General features: G+C 44.3%; 1 protein-coding gene across 4 annotated transcripts in view; it reads right to left on the bottom strand.

Moving 5' to 3' along the window:
- The window catches only part of KYAT1 (kynurenine aminotransferase 1), a 53644-nt gene that overhangs the window by 29216 nt on the left and 5234 nt on the right, over positions 1 to 19194 (bottom strand). Inside the window, exons 2-4 of one of the 4 annotated variants that reach the window (XM_054998123.1) lie at positions 13430 to 13549; positions 9717 to 9775; positions 2628 to 2778 (exon numbers count right to left, since the gene is read on the bottom strand). In XM_054998123.1, the coding sequence (XP_054854098.1) occupies positions 2628 to 2778; positions 9717 to 9775; positions 13430 to 13510 (291 nt within the window). In that variant the 5' untranslated portion in view covers positions 13511 to 13549. Of the gene's footprint in view, positions 1 to 2627; positions 2779 to 6516; positions 6536 to 9716; positions 9776 to 10060; positions 10135 to 13429; positions 13550 to 19194 lie in introns of those variants that run through there. The other 3 variants (XM_054998125.1, XM_054998124.1, XM_054998126.1) reach the window with 3 other exon arrangements.

Below are 19194 nucleotides of genomic sequence, written 5' to 3'. Positions count from 1 at the left end.
CAACAGATAGCACACTGGACTTGTAGGCTGTATCATGGCTGAAGTCATTCAAAGGCTGTGAGGTCCAGTCTCACCAGAGACTTGTTTATGAGCTCAGAGAAAGAGCACGTGCTTTGCATGCAAAAGGCTCAGTCCTTGGGATCTCGAGTTGAAAAGGTGCCAGGTGCTAGGAAAGACCTCTACCTGAAACCCTGGAGAGCTACTACCAGTCACAATAAACAATGCTGAACTTGACAGACCAAGGGTCTGCCTCAATACATGAATTAATTCCAGCCGGGCTTTGATCAATTAAACTTCTCAAGGGTAATTAGAATGTGCTTAGACTAAGGGAATTATCAAGTAATAAGAGGGGGTAAGGGTTGGAAAGCTGTTGGAAGTTGATAGAGAGGGGGGAGGGAAAGGGTGGGGGGATAGGGTTAATTAGATATTGAGGGAATGTATGTATTGAATTTGAAAAGTATACTCACCAATAAAAAAATTCTAAAAAAAAAAAAACTTCTCAAGGGTTGCCTCAAGTACAAGGAGAGATGCAATCCTCTCCGGTTTGTTTGAAAGGGCACTAGCCTCCCTTCTTCACTAATATTCATCTCATCTCCCCTTTCATGTTCCTTGGGAGCTGGGAAGGAACAATTAGCTGCCACGGATAAAGCAGCTATTGATAAACAACTGATGGCCAGAGAATTTCCTAGGGAAATTCTTAGAATTCTTAGGAGTTTCAGCCTGACTAAGACACAGCTTCTGTTCACAGGATAGTAAAGAGTCCAGTAGCACCTCTAAGACTAACCAACTTTATTGTAGCATAAGCTTTCGAGAACTGCAGCTCTCTTCGTCAGATGCATCTGACAAAGAGAGCTGCAGTTCTCAAAAGCTTTTGCTACAGTAAAGTTGGTTAGTCTTAGAGGTGCTACTGGACTCTTTACTATTTTGCAACTACAGACTAACATGGCTAACTCCTCTGTATCTATGGTCACTGAATGAGAGTCATACATTAGCCCATGGTGTCCATAGGCACTGTGGTGCCCACCGAAACCTTTCCTGGCATGTGTTGTCAGTGGGTCCAGGTGGGGCTCTTGCCCATCACAGCATCTGATTGGCTGCACAAGTTAAAACAACACTGCTTCAGTGGCGGCCACCACAGTGGCTCCCTTTATCCTCTTTCCCCGTGTATTATTGAAATTACCCCTCTTGTTCCCTGCGCTTGTACTTGCTCTGGGTGTGTGTGTGGCTCCACCTCCTGTGGCAGCCATTTTCGTGGCAACTATTTCGTGGTTGCTTCCACCACCCTGTGTCAGAATTCCAAAGGTGTTCATAGGCTCAAAAAGATTGAGGATCTCTGCATTAGCCTGGCCCCAAACATGGGCAGCACAGACAGATTTGGGAGGGGGGAAACAGGGGAGTCGCAGCAGGTAGAGAGCCCATGAGTCTTAACCTGCCTGCCACATCCAGCCTGCAGTTCTGCAGCAGAGAAGGTGCTGCCCATGTTCCAAGAACCCGCCTTTCCTGCCAAATGCTTAGGTGTGAGAATGAGGAAGAAAAGCCCTGAAGTGTCGGCAGGGCCGGCTCCAGCATCGCTGGCACCCGAGGCAGCTTAATGCTGCCTCTGGGTGTGTGTGCGTGTGCACAGGGAGCCTTCCAGACCTCCCATTCAGTTGCTCTGCGGACCAGCCACAGCCGGCCACCCTGGCTGCCGGCTGCGCCTGGCCCGCAGAGGAACTGAATGGGAGGCTGCCTGCTCAGTTGCCCCACACTGCCGCCACCAGCAAGCGCTCCTGGCCGGCAGCAACAGCTCCGTGGTGTGTGCCCCTGCCCCCGGGTTGACGCCCCTTCGGCGCCTTAGCACCCTGAGGCGGCCGCCTCACTGGCCTCAATGGACAGGCTGGCCCTGAGTGGCGGAATGGGCTGCACCACTTCCCTATGCAATTGAGGCCGCCGTCCTTTCCATCAAGTCTATAGGGACAAGTTTATTTCCCCACTCTTAGACAGACCAATTGCAGGGGCAAATAAGGCCTGCCTGGAGAAACTCCTAATTGATGAAAACCCAACTATCTCCAGGCAAATAGCCAAATTCTGTCTCCATTTGGTTACATACTATAATAAAAAGCATAGCCATACATAGTCTGTCCTGCTCTTTTTACGATTTTAACTATTTTAACGTCAATGTTTTAAATATTAGAATTACTGCAGTTCCCAGAGAACTATACACATTTTAAGATAAGATTTTAAACGCTAAATGTATTTTTCTATGTCCTTTACACTTTTACGCTGGATTTAACGATTTTATTGACTGTTAAGGATGTATTGCCATTGTAATGGTCTCTGACCGCAAATAAATCCATTCATTCATATGCAGTTGAGGAAGCCCAGCTTTGACTGTTCCTTTGCATTGAGAAAAAAAATTCCCTGAAAACCAGCACAGCAGAGATAAAGGCTGCCGTGCATATTTTCTACTTGCAAGGGAGCATTCCAAAATGTGACATCCCTCCACCCCAGCATCTTTAGAGGTGCAGTCCCTTCCACCAGATCCATTGCCAACTCGTTCCCTGGTGTGAACCAGACCTGAGTCCAGCCATTCCAACAACCCAATCCGGACCGTGCAGCCTGCCAGACAGAAAGATGTCCTCACTCACAAAGGCCCGTGTATACTGATGTATCAGGGTATCTTTTTCGCTGATCGCCTCCACGAATGCTTCCCTTACAAAGTCTGGCGGAGGGAAGTTAGGGAAGCCTTGGCCAAGATTCACAGTCTTGTATGTGGCAGCCAGTTTTACAAACTCCACCCTAAGGAGAATAGAAGGTAACAGAGAAAAGAGGGGAAAAAAATTAGGCTCTCCAGCCTTTCGGAGGAATTAGAACAGGGGTTTAGGGGGAAGCCTGGCTAATCTAATTTCCAGTGTACTACTCACCCCACCCCCAGCACATTACCCCCCCTTTATTTGTTTGTTAGTTTCATCTTCTATTCTGCCCTCCCCGCACAGGCAGGCTCAGGGTGGATTACACTCTATAAAACATTTCAATACAACTTGTGTATAACAATTTAAACAACAATATCAACAATATAATAAGTATTTTAAAAATATGCTTTTGGCATTCATATGCCCTCCCAGCAGAGGGAGTGGAACAAGGGTGCAGAGTCATTTTCCGTTGCCCCGGAGGGTCGGACCAGGTTGAAACGAAATCAAGAGTTTTCAGCTAAACATTAGGAAGAACTTCCTGACAGTTAGAGCGGTCCCTCAATAGAACAGGCTTCCTCGGGAGGTGGTGGGCTCTGGATGTTTTTAAGCAGAGGCTCAATGGCCATCTGACAGCAATGCTGATTCTGTGAACCTGGGCAGATCATGAGAGGGAGGGCAGGAAGGGTTACATCAGTGCTGAGTTCTTGTGGCCCCTTCTTACATGCCCAGGGTAAGGCTGATCGACACCTTGGGGTCAGGTAACAATTTTCCCCAGGCCAGTTTAGCCAAGGATCTTGATGGTGTTTTGCCATCTTCTAGGCATGGAGCAGGGGTCACTGGGGGTGTGGAGACGAAGGAGTTGTGAATTTCCTGCATTATGCAGGGGGTTGGACTAGATGACTCTAGAGGTTCCTTCCAACCGTATGATTCTGTGATAGGCCTGATCCCATTGCCCAAATTGCAAGACAACAGATAATATCTGTAACTTGCTGTTACACAACAGCAGGTTGGGGCAGTGGGGGCCTTGAGGATGCTGAGCCTTGACTCTAGCCCTGACAACTGGCCCATGCAGGAGTCCTTGCAACACCGCTGCCATCACAGTAAAGATCACTTCCTGGGGAAAGATGCCGCATCCACACCCACTCAAACTGCCTTTAAGGCTCTTTGCTGCCTGCGGAATTCCCTTATTCGGCAGGAGCCTCTACTGAAAGATCAAAGAGCATGTCAGCGCTTCTGATTAACGATGGGCCAGGAAGCCTAATTGTCCCCTACTAGGTTATCACCACTTCCAAATGTATCTAATCTGCAGCCGTAGGCCAAGAGGCAGCGGAGAGCACCAAATGGCTCTCACTGCGTTTACTGAGAAGTTTTCCATGAAGCAGCACTCACGGAGGTGGCTGCCCCATGTCTGGGCTGGGCTCTGGCACTTCAGATTATGCCCAGACCTCAGGACTGAACATTCCTACGCACAAAAACATTCACCACCTCTGTAAGCAGGTCTGAGCTCCATGGGAATTGCCACCCAGCACATTTCTGACAGCCAAAGCCCACTGGAGGGGCACTTCAGGTACCCCAAAAGTTTATTTTTAGAGCATAAGAGTTATTGTCCTCAAAGGAGGCCATTCCTTTGTTGCTGTAAATCAATTTTGTGGATAAACATGAACATCTTGACTAGAAGGAAGCAGTAACTCTGAGCTGTAACTCATGCAGAGACAACAGGCAACCTCCTCGAAAGGCAAGCAATTCTGCTGCATTTTGGCAGGACTGACTGAGTGCTCCAATCTTACCTGACCAAGTGATGAGGCAGATTTATTCACACACAGAGTTGGAGGCCAGGGCAGACCAATACATAAGCAAGCCCTGCTGGATCAGACCAGCGGCCCGTCTAGTCCTACAAACCTGTCTCACACAGTGGCCACACAGGTGCTGTGGAGGGCCAACAACAGGGTACAGAGGCGGAGGCCATCCATGATTTGCCTCCACACTGGTATTCAGATGTTCACTGCCTCTGAATGTGGATGTTCCCTTTAGTCACCATGGCTAGTAGCCACTGATAGACCTCTTCTCCATGAATCTGCCTAATTCCCCCTTTAAAGCTGTCTATGCCTGGGGCCATCACTACATCCTCTGGCAGAGAATTCCACATTTTGTATTGTCCAAGGCTTTCACGGCCGGAGAACGATGGTTGTTGTGGATTTTCTGAGCTGTATAGCCGTGGTCTTGGCCAAGACCACGGCTATACAGCCCGAAACATCCACAACAACCATAATTCCACATTTTAGTCACTCATTGAGCAAAGAAGTATTTCCTTTTGTCCATCCTGAATCTACTGCCTATCACCTCCCTTGGATGTTCTCAAGTTCTGGTATTGTGGGAGAGGAAGAAAAAATTATCTCTGTTTACTCTCTACCATGGGCAAAATTTATAAATCTCTGTCATGACCCCCCCTTAACTGTCTTTTTTTTAAACTGAAAAGGGCCAGACTCTTCAGCCTTTCCTCATAGGAAAGTCCAACCCCGTAAACATCTTGGTTTCCCTCTTCTGTACTTTTTTCCACCCTGCAATGTCCTTCTTGAGATATGCTGGCCAGATTGTACACAGTAACTCATGCACAGGTACATCAGGCAGCCTCCTTCAATAACAGGCAATTCTGATGCATCTCTGCATTCAAATCACACCCAGTTGAAAAACAAGAACAAAACAAAGAATTGCCCGCCTTCCAATGAGGCACAGCAAATGCAGTAACTCAGGCAGAGACACAGCAAGCCACCTCTTCTCTGGGGGGATATATCATTCTGTTACAATTAAAAGCTCCTGAGGCCACTTACTAGTTGGGGCTCATGAGAACTTTTAATTATATAATTACTTTTTCACAGTATCCTAGCAGTCATCTCATAGCACACAGTTAGCAATAATTACCCTAGCAATTGCAGTCCTGGTGCCAAAACAAACATGATACAGATATAGAAGATCCACAGTTAGATCTCCCAGCACCTTTTCCTGGACTTCAGAGCAGGGACCTGGAGCTCACTGGATCAGGAAAATGGTGCTGGGTAGGAGGAGAGGGTTTGATTTGGCCTGCCAGACCGCTGCTCTCTGTGCTCCACCCCCCCCCCTTCTGAACTACTTTTAGGCTCGTTGGAACGGCAGCACTTCCATGTCTCTAAACGTGAACTGCCCCAAACTCACAGAACAAACAGGTCTCATTTTTAAAACATGTGGGAGTGGAAATGTTTGTCCCCCGTTTTGTCTTAACAATCACATTTTTTATTCCACCCTTCCATCCAAGGAGCTCGCGGTGGAACATCCGGTTCTCCCTTCCTCCACTTAATCGTCACAACCACCCTGTGAGGTTAGGCTGAGATACAGCAACTGGCTTAAAGTCAATGGCGATACTTAGACTACATTCTTCTCCCCAATGCAGACTCAAATGGGCTCACAACAGATTTCTGCCTTCTTCCGTTTTATCCTCACAGCAACAACCCTGTGAGGTAGGTCAGGCTGAGAAAGTCTCATTAGCCCAAAGACGCCCGGCAGGCTTCCACAACAGAGTGGGAATTCAAACCTGGGTCTCCCAGATCCTCGTCCAGCACTCCAACCCCTAATCAGTGACCTCCAGCACTGAGTGAGGATTAGAACCCAGGTCTCTCCAGTTCTAACTCAGCACGCTAACCACCAAACTACACCTCCATGTCCTCTCCTCAGGCACTTCTGGCTAGGAGCATGAGCCAAATCAACTGCCAGATTTCTCGTTCAAGAGACGTTGAGTGCCCCAGGCAAACGGATCTCTCCCAGCCTCAGCATCCACATCTGCAATATGGGGGCAATGTTAATACCGGCCTACCTTACAGAGTTGTTGTAAGGGATGCAACATCCTTGTATTTTCTCCCAGTTCGGACACCTATACTGGAAGAGATCCTAACTGAGAGAAGTGCCAACAGAGAGGAACGGCACAGAGGAAAGAGACGGTCTGGAATTGTTTCTGGCATAATTAGATGCCAAAGGGCACAGGTTAGGCTAAAAAAACAAATCAGCCAGGATCTCTCAAAAGTAACTAGATCTAGGAAGCTAGCAGCGGCTGGGCAAAGGGGACAAACAACCGGATGGGAATCTGCTTCTGCTTAAACCATGGCTAGCCACATCAGGAGTCCTTGCTGAGTTAACCGCACAGACATTGCAAGTGCCTTTTAACCTACTTCTGCCCCAGCCTTTCAGATTTCCCGTACACCTATTGGCAAAGACTGCTCGGAGTAGAGATGCCCAGATGAGATAGGAGGCTAAGCTGTTGGTGGGAAGGGGTAGAAGGCAGGTCTGCTCAGCACGGAGGAGGAGTTGCAAAACAGCAAGGGGAAATTTACCAACCCTGAGGGTAACAGGAGGGGAGGTTTACAGGATAAACCTCCCAGAAAGAAGGACTTCTGGCTATTAGAAGCCATAGGAGCTGAGCACATCCGCCTCTGACAACACACAGTCCAGGGTCACAATGGGGAAATATCTATTAGATTTCTAAAGGTCATAAACAGGCAGACCTCACTGCAGCAATAGGCTTGCAACCTGAGTTACCTAAGATCTCTTAATCCTTGGTAAAATATACCTGTCCCACCCCAGCTTACACTGAGTCCCAAAGAAGCCACCACAGCTGGGCAGGTGAGAGTGGGGAGCTAACATCTGGAACGCTTCCCTGATCATCATGTCTCATAACTGATAGCTTTTTAAAGTTCTGCCCGGTAAGGCATTATTGTGTGAAGCTTCTATAATTGTGTATAGTGAGTGCGTGTGGAAGGGAGACCAAGTTTGCACCTCAGCAACTGCTGGTATTTAATGCATTTTAATTGCAAGCTGCTTTGGGAGCCAAATGGACATAAATACATTAAAAAAATAGAGATTCTAGCACAGCCATGTGAAGAAAAAAAGGCAACAGCTTCAGGTCAACAGCATCTTGTCCCACATGCCACCAAAGAGACCACATCCCTACATGAACACACGTCAGCCTTGTTCACCCCTACAGTCTCTCCTAACTGAGCCTTCCAGCAGGCCCAGCAGATCCATCTCTAGCCAGTCATTGGCCTTTTTGGCTGAGGCCTGAGCCACAGAGTACGGTCTGCTCGAAAACAGTAAGAAGGCTTCCCTCCTACTGGTTTTCAAGAAGTTTTGTGAGTGTTCTTTGCAAGGGCATTAGGAGACCATTGAAACGGGTAAGGTTAGCTTGTATTTCATGATGTCGACTTTTATCCAGAGGTGTAGAGAGGCACAATGTTAGCTGGGAAGCATAGTTTCAAAAGACAGAACCAAAGGCTCTGTCAATTCCCCCCCTCTACAGAGGCTCAAAGATCAGGCTCAGGTGGTTTGTTAAATTCCTCTTCACCTACCAGAAGGGGAGGTGAAATTGACAGAGCCTTCAGGGAGGAGAAGAGGAAATTAACAAACCCTGTGAGGAGCAATGGGTGCTGCTGGCTCTGCAGAGAGGTGAAATTGACAGAGCCTTCAGCTCTGTCTTTTTAAAGTATGCTTCCTGGCTACCATTGCATCTTCTTAAACTTGAGCGTTCTTGTGTAAGTTGTCTCATGTAGAGAGACTCATATGGGTGCCGAATTTTTTTTGTATCCCTGAAACCTAGACCACTTAGATTTGGGGGGGGGGGTGTACACACCTCTATATTCTCAGCATAGAAGCTGTTCCTGGACCTCTTTGGAGGTGGAAGGTGGCATAAAAATATTTTGATAAAGGAATTTTTAGGTGTAAATGGTATACTGAAGTGAACAGTCTTTGTTTAAAGTGGCCAACGTTTAGCTCTTCACCTAAGTGACTTTGTGACTCTGCCTTGAATGGCAGGTTCCCTTCTTCTAGCTGAATAGTCAAGAGTCCAGTAGCACCTTTAAAACTAACCAACTTTATTGTAGCATAAGCTTTCAAGAGCCACAGCTCTCTTTGTCAGATGCATCTCATTTTTTAAAAAAAAATTATTGGTGAGTACATAGTTATTACATACACTCCCCATCATACCTAATTTATTTCAACCCCCACCCTTTCCCTCCCCCCTCCTTGTAGACTTCCAACAGCTTTCCAACCCTTAACCTATCTTATTACTTAACTTATTTTCCATTACATTCTTCTAAATCATGTATGTATTATATCTCTTACTCTAAGCATATTCAAATTCTCTTATATATACTCTATCAAATCCACTAATATATCCATTCTCTACATCACTGTTTAAACTGTATATTTTTGATAAAGTCTCTTAATAGTAATACTAGTTTAGGTTAATTAATAGCTAAATTTTCCCATTAATGGTAAAGTTACTTCTCTCTTCTATTTAAGAAATCACAAATTAATAGTTCTCAAACTGCCACAGTCCTCCTTTCACATCCCATTTTTTTTCTAGATATTGTTTCAATTTCCCCCAATCTGCAATATATTCTCCTGGATCAAGGTCTTTGAGTTTTCTTGTCATTTTATCCATCTCAGCCACGTACAGCAATTTGTAAATCCAATCTTCTGTAGTTGGTATTTCTTGTACTTTCCAGTCAGATGCATCTCATGATGCATCTGATGAAGAGAGCTGTGGCTCTCGAAAGCTTATGCTACAATAACGTTAGACTTAAAGGTGCTACTGGACTCTTGACTATTTTGCTACTACAGACTAGCACAGCTAACTCCTCTGGATCTTTTTTCCATCTGGATTCCAAAGAAACTGGATTGCTTCTCAGAGCAAAGGTAAATCAGAGGAGAGGGAAGGGTCTTGGCTCCTCACCAGAAGGCCCCTTCTTGCTTTAAATATCAGACCTGCTCCATACCCCTCTGTTTAACCAAATGTGATAAATCTGTGTTTAAATACCTAAAACATCTTGATTTTGCCCCTAGACAAGGCACACCCTACACAAGGGGGAAATGCCACTCTGTGCACACCCAAGTCAACACCCAGCCCTGCATGTCAGTGGGGGTGGGTGGGCAGAACTGGGCAAACCTGGTCCCACGCTGGTGATGCAAGAACCATGCCCAGCAACTGAGCCACCCAAGGAGCAAGCTGCAACAGGATCGTACCAGATGTTCTTGTCCACACCTTCCACCCTCCGAGCCTTAGACACGGCAGACATTTTTGCCTAAAGGAAGGAAGGGAGAGAAAGGTCAAAATGAACACTGACAGTTACAACGGCCTTCAGATCAGAGGCATCGAGTTCCTACTTCTACTTTTTATCCTCACTTGCCAGCATTCAGAGGGGCTTTTTATCTGCTCCCAAGACTGTTGTCACCCGCAAGTGAAAATCCGCTTCCCACCACCTCCAGTTTTCAGCAACGTTTCCCACTAAGTATCAGAGCCAGGCAAGGTTTACAGCACTCCGTTTTCAAACAGTGCTGCTTTCTTGAGAAGTTCATCTTGTACTCACTGTGGTGCTTCTAGGAGTCTCAATAACCTGTGGGCACTTCAGAGTCCCTATGTAGCATTTCCTAACAAGTCCAGAATCAGCAGTGGAGTAGTATTTATTAGAACACAACGAACTGTCAATTGAACTGGATCCAAATGTCCTAGTCCCTCCCAAATGCTGACATAAGTCTTATGCTGCTGCTTCCTGGAGAGCCTCTGGGAATAGGTCTTAAAGTAACAATACTAAATACAGGAGTTACCCCATAAGACTACATAGCCTTGTATGCACTGTTTTAATCGGCAACCAGAATGAATTTCCGCCTTGTTCTTACAGGGATACTGGCCACAATGTGCTTTTGCCGCAAAGTAAGGATCCTGAGATGGTAGTGTGGTCTCTGCCACCTTAGACTACCAGTGGAGGATACTATGGAATAATCCCCTTTTTAAAAACTCCCTGCAGGTAGAAAACTAGCTCAGCAGGGAAAGGGTAGGGCTAGTTTTCTACTTGCTGAAAACTTTTTTTAAAGACTCCAGAAAGGAGCATTCAAATATAGGGGTGTGCGCCCGAAAACAATTCAAGTGTTTAAACGCTTCTATGTGCTCCATAAAAATACAGGAATTCAGGAATCTTTATGGAGCACATCAAAGCTCAAAGCAGCACTTTTCTTGACATTTGCAAGTGGCAAGAAAAGTGCCGTTTGCAAGCGGCAAGAAAAGTGTTGCTTTCAAACTTCCCGTCCCGCTGCTTTTTTCACTCAATGGGAGAGGGTTCCCTCCTCCCCCTCCCACTGGCTGAAAAAAAGTGGCAGGGCAGGAAGTATGAAAAGTGCTGTGGCTGCTGCTGCTTTGCCCAAAGATTCCCGAAGTGATACGAATCACTTTGGGAAGCTTTGCTTCGGGATTCCCGAATCAGAAACCCGAAGTGCACACCCCTATTCAGATATGTTTTTGAGAAGACCTTCTTTATTTAAAAAAAAATGTGGGGAAGGAGATGAGCATTCCAGATGGGCTATCTTCCCATAGCGCAGATGGGGAGGAGAGGACAAAAGGAACCCAAACATTTGAACTATATGTCCTTTCATATAGATTCCATGGGGCATTCTTACTTAGGCAACACCTCTTAACATGTGGGCTGGATCCCTGCCAAAGGGTCAGAGACAATATGCAATAAATAGAAAGGAAACCCTCCACCAGGGATATAGAGAGCTACAATACTCAAGAACAGACTTAGTAAGCAACCAATCAATTATAATAATTTTTAAATATTTTTAAAATATTGAATAGAGATAGTGCATATAAAGTGAGGGTCAGAGACAACAGCATTGGCTGTCAGGTCCCCAAAAAAGCCCAATTTCATAGACCTCTGGTGGAAGCCATTGTGAAATCATACCGGATTGGGGAGGTGGAAGAAAGATTATTAACACTTAATATTTACGTTCACACGCTTTAGTTTGTTCTAAGCCCGGACCCCTACCCTGCAACATAGGACAGTACTTTTAGCCCCCAGACACCTTTCTGTTGTCCTAAAAAGAGAGGGACTATCATCCAAATTCATGGTTTAGCAGTTAATGCATCACAATTGGATCTGGGAGACTCAGGTTCGAATTCCCACCCTGTCATACAAACTCACTGGGTGACCTTACCCAACAAATGCTGGAAATGTGAGCAACATGAAGGAACATTTTATCACCTATGGTGGACTTGTCTTAAAGCAAAAAAAAAAGGTCACAAATTCATATGATAATACAGAAAATTTTGAAGATCAATATACAGTTTAAAGCAGTTTGGGACAAACTGTTGGAAAATAAACATAGTATCCTATTTTTATATATGACAACGGCGGCTACACTTGTATGCGCACAAAAATGGAAAAGTAGTGTACTGCCTTCAACGGGTGACTGGATTGTGAAAATGATGGAGTTAGCTGAGATGGCTAAACTTTGTATGCGCAGAAATGGAAGACACAAGAAATACCAACTGTAGAAGATTGGATTTATAAATTGCTGTACATGGCAGAAATGGACAAAATGACTAGGAAACTTAAAGAGCTTGACCTAAGGCAATATATTGCTGACTGGGGGAAATTGAAACAATTTTTGGAAAAAAACTGGGATGTAAAAGAAGAACTGTGGCAGTTTGAGAATTTTTAAAGAAAAATAAGGATAAGAGAGAGGGGGGGGGATCTTACCATATAGGGGAAATGTAATTATAATCTAAGCTAGTATAAGGGTTAGGGGAAATTTCTTTCAGAGTATATGAATAAGAGTATAGTTAAAGGAATATATTAATGGGGTATACTATATATACTACAAATGATATATAATGTTAGTGGATCAGGTTGTATATTATATAATGACTATGTAATATGGTGTTGTGTGCTGTTCCACATTGGTGGCATGGCACACAGTAGGAGTTTTATAATACATATTATATTGATAGTAGTATATTTGATAGAATATATGTTTAAAAGAAATAGAATATGTTTAAACTAAGATTTTTGTCATATATTATACTATATCATACTGGTCTGCTATACTGAGGGTTATAAGATGTATACTATATTGATAGTATAACTGATAGATGTATACTATATTGATAATATATTTGATATATATGATAGAATATCTGGGAAAAAAATAGAATGTGCTTAGAGTAAGGGATTTCATTAAGTAATAAGAGGGGTTAAGGGTTGGAAAGCTGTTGGAAGTCGATAGGGAGGGGGGAGGAAAAGGGTGGGGGATAGGGTTAATTAGATATTAAGTGATTGTATGTATTAAATTTAAATGGTATACTCACCAATAAAAATTTTTATAAAAAAAAAGAGATGGCTAAACTTACAGCTCTGATCAGAGATAAAACATTGTCCACTTTTATAGTAAATTGGAAAGCCCTTATTGACTTTCTGCATGAGACGAGAAAAAAATGAACTGACAATCTGTGGAACTGATTTCTAAGAAGATAAATCTGGGAAACTAAATAGAAGGGGGGGCAATATTGAAAAGGTAAATTTTGGAGGTATCCAAACTACAAGTATAATGTTTGTAAAAGATATGATAGGTGTTGTAGAAAAAAATATAAAATGGAAATAATTATTATTTTTCTTTGTTCTCTTTCTTTAATTTCTGTTCTTTGTCTCCTTTCTTTTTCTTTTCTTTCTTTTTTCTCTTCCTTTTTTATTGGGATTTTAAACTTATCAATAAAATAAAAGTATTTATCTCAAACAAACTTACTCGGCGACCTTGAGCCAGTTACACAGTCAACCTACCCTACCTCACAGGGTTCTTGTGAGGATAAAATGGGGGGAGAGGAGACAAATGTTAGCCACTTGAGGGCCCCATTAGGGAGAAAGGGTGGGTACTACTGAATTAAATAAATAAATAATATTCAGTACCTTGGAGTAGCACAAGGGGAATCCAAGGTTGTTCCTTCTCAGAAGCTCCCGAGTCAAAGACAGCCCAGGTCTCCTAAGCATGCCACTGAGGCAATTCTGTGCAGTCAGAGAGGCATCAACCTGTATTACGTGATGAGAATCCCAGCACAGGCACATGAACAAAGGAGAGTGCAAATCAAATATTTATTTTAAATAATTCAAAGCAATAAATTCATTTTGCTGTCCTCCTGAGCCTTGTAAAAAGATTGTATTAATTTCTAGGAAGTTTGTGGCTGGTTTTTCCATGCACAATGTGTCTTGCTGTGAAAACACTGCTCTCTAGAGAGGTTATTTCTACACAGGCTGGGTGAAGAGTTGCTTGTTGGGCAACGGGTCAGGAAAAGGGGGGTAAGCGCCAAGAGAGCGAAGAAAGAGCTGAACTGTTTCTCCTGAGGAGATGAAGGGGTTTTCTTTGGAAGAAAAAAGTTCCTGTCAGGCAGCAAGAGGGCAGCTGGCAGAAGAGCGGCCATCTTCTGACATGGGCCTCTTGTTTTTAGAGACCTCCAAAAGTTAGCAGGCCCGACTCCAGATGAATCTCTGTGAGATTTTTCCAGTATCAAGGTGCCACCACAGAAAAAGACCCGAACGGCCACTCTGCTTATTTCTAATAACAATGGAATCGAGTAGGGTTTCAGATGACAATAACAGGGGTCAGTCAGGAACCTGACTCAGAGCCTTGCTACAAGTGACATCTTACACGCGAAAGGCACTTGATCATTTTCGCAAGTCTTTCTGGGAATTGAAGTCCCTCTCCCCCACCCCTTTTCCTTCTGTTCCTTCCCCTCTCTGTTAGAATGGCTGCCTGAAGAGACGGAGAAAGCCTGCTTTTGCAAATCGCTCCTCCAGTCACAAGCCTGTTCTCAGTGATCTTTGGGGTTGGGCAGCTGCGACTTTGTTAATCGTCTTGCTGTGGGGGGAGATGCTCTGGAGAAAGCTGAGAAAGTCGCAGCTGCCCACCCCCAAAGATCATTGAGAGCAGGCTTGTGCCTGGAGGAGCGATTTGCAAAAGCAGGCTTTCTCCGTCTCTTCAGGCAGCCATTCTAACAGAGAGGGGAAGGAACAGAAGGAAAAGGGGTGGGGGAGAGGGACTTCAATTCCCAGAAAGACTTGTGAAAATGATCAAGTGCCGTTCGCATGTAAAATGTCACTTGTAGCGAGGCTCTCAGGTTCCTATGGGAGTAGGCGGGCAGTCCTTCAATGCACTGGTTCCTAGCAGGCCAAAATCAGCTCTTTGAATTGAGCCTGGAAGTCAATTGTTAACTGATGTAAATTCTTTAGCACAGGGGAAATCTGTGCTTTACAGTTTAAACAAGCTAGTAATCTGGTTGCTGTGTTTCAAACTAGAGGAAACGTCTGAACTGTCTTCAACAGCAGCCTCCTGTAGAGCACTCTACAGTAGTCTAGCTTGCCCATAACTGTATCATGGATAACAGAGGCTAAATTGCCTCCTTTAAAGAGGGCTGCTGCTGGCAAACCAACCAAAGCTGGCCAAAGGTGTGACATGTCACAGAGAAGAGCTGAGCCACTATTTGTGAACATAAATATAGCATCTGAGAACCTGTACTTTCACGTGGCGCATGACTCCATCTGGAAGAGGTTGGCTCCTCATTATCTGATTTGGTATGGAATCTTTAAACATTAACAAATGCAATACTTATGCCCAGGGCTTTTTTTCTGGGAAAAGAGGTGGTGGAACTCAGTGGTGGAAGTCAGGACCGCACAATGATGTCACTTTGAGTCAGCTGGAACAAGGAGGGAGTTTTTTAAAGTTTAAATCACCCTCGGCAAAAATGGTCACATGGCCAGTGGCCCCGTCCCCTGATCTCCAGACAGAGGGGAGTTTAGATTGCCCTCCACGCCGGCACGGAGGGCAATCCAAACTCCCCTCTGTTTGGAGATCAGGGGGCGGGGCCACTGGCCATGTGACCATTTTTAAGAGGTGCCAGAACTCCGTTCCACCGCATTCCCACTGAAAAAAACCCCTACTTATGCCCATTTACAAAAACAAATCACCTGTTTCGGTACAACAACAACCCTAACTTTAAAAAATTGAAATGAATTCTGATAACTAAACAACTTAAGCTGAGATTAGTATAAGTGGAAACCATTCAAGGAACCTCTTCTCTTTGCCGTTTATCCTGTAACACTGGGGGCAGCATACATTTCCAAACATATTTTTTTAAAAACAGAAAGAAAAGTGATAGCAACCATTACAAGTCAAAAGTCAAGCTTTTCGATGGCACTTGCGGTTAGTAGGCAGTAGGCCAAACTTCCCATTTGGAGATGCCTGCAGTTGTGGCAAAGGGGCTAGTAAGAGACACTTCGCAGTGATGCAGGTCTTAGGGGGCAAGGAGCCCTCCCACCTGCCCCTGGTTACACATCACCCCAGAATGAGGAAAAAGAAGGGAGGAAGCTGCCACCTACACACTGGCATCCTTGACTTCATGGAACATTTGCAAATATTTGACCACAGTTAAATAACAGGCTGTCAATGTTCTGGGATGCCAAGCTTATGAACCACACCACAGCAACGGTACGAACGCTTGGCATAGCTATCTCCCTGCGTGTTTAAAGCACTGAATGTACTTTAGCTTAGTCATCTTCACAAGAACCTGGTAAGGCAGGCCAGTATCACCTCTGTATGAACACACGTGAAGTTGTCTTATCCTGACACAGCCCTTTGGTCCATCAAGGTCAGTCTTGTTTTCTCTGACTGACAGCGGCTCTCCAGAGGTTTCAAATTAAGATCTTTCATCACTTCAACTACTCCCTGTTGCTTTTAATCCTACTATATAAAAGGCAAGCCGTATTGGCGACGACTCACTTTTTGTCCTCGCACAGGCACACTCTAGCCTCAAGGCCGCTGCAAACTGCCCGCTTGCCACCAGGAGGGTGCGCGCTGAGTTAACGGCCTAAGCGCTCCTCTCTGCACTTCCCCTCAGCGCCCTCCCACTCTGGCCCGGGGGCTGCTGCGAAGTGCTTGCCCCCTCATGGAGGCAAGCAGGTGCTTCGCAGCAGCCCCCAGGCCAGAGTGGGAGGGCGCTGAGGGGAAGAAGAGCAGAATACAAATTAATCTTCGTGCAGGTGCATTGCCAGGAGGGGGCCCACCAAATCAATGGCCTAAGCACTCCTCCCCGCACCTCCCCTCAGTAGCCTTCTGCTCTGGCCTCCGAGCTGCTGTGAAGCACCTGCTTGCCACTGAGAGGGGGCCCGCCAAATCAGTTTTCTAGAGCCTATTTGGAAGAAATACAGAGTCTATTTACAAGAAGGAATCCCTTTGTGGGTAGTTCCATATGAGGTGATAGATCCGAGAGCTGTCGATACTGAGCAACAATGTTTAACTTACAAGGAGATAACCCGAATAGAATCATCTAAATTGAAAATAAAGACTCAGGAGGAGCTATCACCTAACTACGACTGGTTTCAGTATAGACAGATCAGAGATCTATACAATTCGGACTCTGTAAAGGGAGGTATACGAACAGAGAATTCGGAATTAGAGCAGATGCTTTTAAAAGATGACAAGAAGGGAATATCTAAGGTATACCAAGTACTGTTGAAATGGTATACTGAGGATGAAACAGTTAAAGTACAAATGGTGAAGTGGGCCATAAATTTCAACAAAGAAATAACAATGGAGGCATGGGAATACTTGTGGAAGACTACAATGAAGATTACGACGTGTACTAGTATCAAAGAGAACATTTACAAAATGATTTACCGTTGGTACATGACACCAAAGAAGATTGCGCTAGGGAATTTGAACACTTCTAATAAGTGCTGGAAATGCAAAAAACATGAGGGTTCCCTCTATCATATGTGGTGGACGTGTGAGGTAGCCAGGCAGTACTGGGGGGAAATAATAAGAGCAATAAGCGAGATTTTACAATTTCAAATTAATAAGAGCCCAGAACTCCTGCTACTAAACTTGGGAATGGAGGGAATTCCAGCCCATCACAGGACGTTGTTATTTTATATGACAGCAGCAGCTAGACTTTTGTATGCGCAAAAATGGAAAGTACAAGAAGTGCCAACTATTGAAGACTGGATCTACAAATTGCTGTATATGGCAGAAATGGACAAAATGACAAGAAAACTGAGAAACCTTGACCCAGGACAGTTTAACACAGACTGGGAGAAGCTGAAACAATATCTGGTGAAGAAATGGGAGGTGGGAGGTGAACTGTGGCAGTTTGAGAACTATTGAAATATAACAAAATGCAGGGGGGGTGACTTTACCGGGGGGGAGAATAGGTAAACGTGAATTTCTAAGCAGCTAGGTTACTAGATTGACATATACAGAACAATAAATAGAATATTGATAGAAAATATCTAACTATAAGGGTTAATTATAAGGATTGACTAACTAATAACATTTTCTTTCTGGTAAGATTTGTATAATGTACCAAACTGAATATGTTAACTGAAGATATATATGAGTCAAATTGATTGATATCATATGATGACAGATATATAGATTTACGAAGGGAAACAGAAATATTAATGAAACCAAAAATAACTAAAATATAATTAATATAATTAAAATAGAAAGAAGAAGATAGAATGAGTAATATATACAGAGTATAAGTCAAAATGGCTGATCTACATGAATGTATGGTTCATATGGTTTATGATCTATGGAAATAAGTGAAATGGGAATGATGAAAAATGGGATAAATTGTTTATCTAATAAGGAAAAAGGGACGTATAGTTAGGGTACAGAGTATTAAAAATAGTTAAAGAAGTATTGCTTAGAATAAAGGGAGAATATACATTTGTTAGATAGAGGAGACTAAAAGGAGTAAGGGAAAAGGGACAAAGGGTTGGAAAACTGTTGGAAGTCAACAAAAAGGGGGGGGAAAGGGAGGGGGTTAGAAACTAGGAATGGGGAGAATTGACTGTAATGTGAAATAAAACTGATCCTAACCCAATAAAAATTTTTCAAAAAAAAAAAAACAAATCAGTTTTCTAGAGCCCGATGTGTTTTTTCACACAATAGGCATTGTTTCTAGTTGAAAATGATGGGGATTGAAACTGAGGCCTTCTACGCTCAAAACAGGAGCTGTGCCACTGAGCCGATGCCTCACTCCCAAGAAGCCAAATACAGGAATCCGTCTTCTGTTGAGTCAGATTCTTTATCTATTGAGGTCAGTCTTGTGCCCTCAGGGCCAAGCTACAAGTTACGAATGACACTTGAATGGCAAGTGAACAGATTCACGTGTATTCCTCCCTGTTCACTTGCCCTCCACTACCTGATCGAGTGGAGGGCAAAGTGGAGTGCAAGTGAACAGGGAGGAATACACGTGAGTCTGTTCACTTGCCATTCAAGTATCATTCATCACTTGTAGCTTGGCCCCTAGACTGGCTGCAGCTCTCCAGGGTCTCAAACAGAAGTCTTTTGTGTCCCCTATTACCTGGTCCTTTTTATGTGAGACCCCTTTCAGAGCCAAATGAGACATTGGTCAAATCCACATTCACCCATTACCCGCATATTTATCGGATATCTTCCGTTTGCCTCCAATCCGTGATTTTTTCCTCTTCGTTCACATTCCTGCTTCTAATCCGTCTTTCTTGCGTGTCCCTCCGGTCACACGGCCGCTCAAAAACCGCTTTTGGGGGCGGGACCTTTTTTTCCCGCCCATTTTTTTTAAAAAAATTTGAGCGCACTTTTCCGTTATTTCGATCTTGCCTTATAAAGAAACATCATTGAAGATAGTGATGCCTCT

Source organism: Eublepharis macularius, chromosome 14, assembly GCF_028583425.1.
Source record: "Eublepharis macularius isolate TG4126 chromosome 14, MPM_Emac_v1.0, whole genome shotgun sequence".
NCBI lineage: Eukaryota > Metazoa > Chordata > Lepidosauria > Squamata > Eublepharidae > Eublepharis > Eublepharis macularius.
The sequence above is the reverse complement of the archived record's forward strand: the minus strand, read 5'-3'. Positions and strand labels throughout refer to the sequence as shown.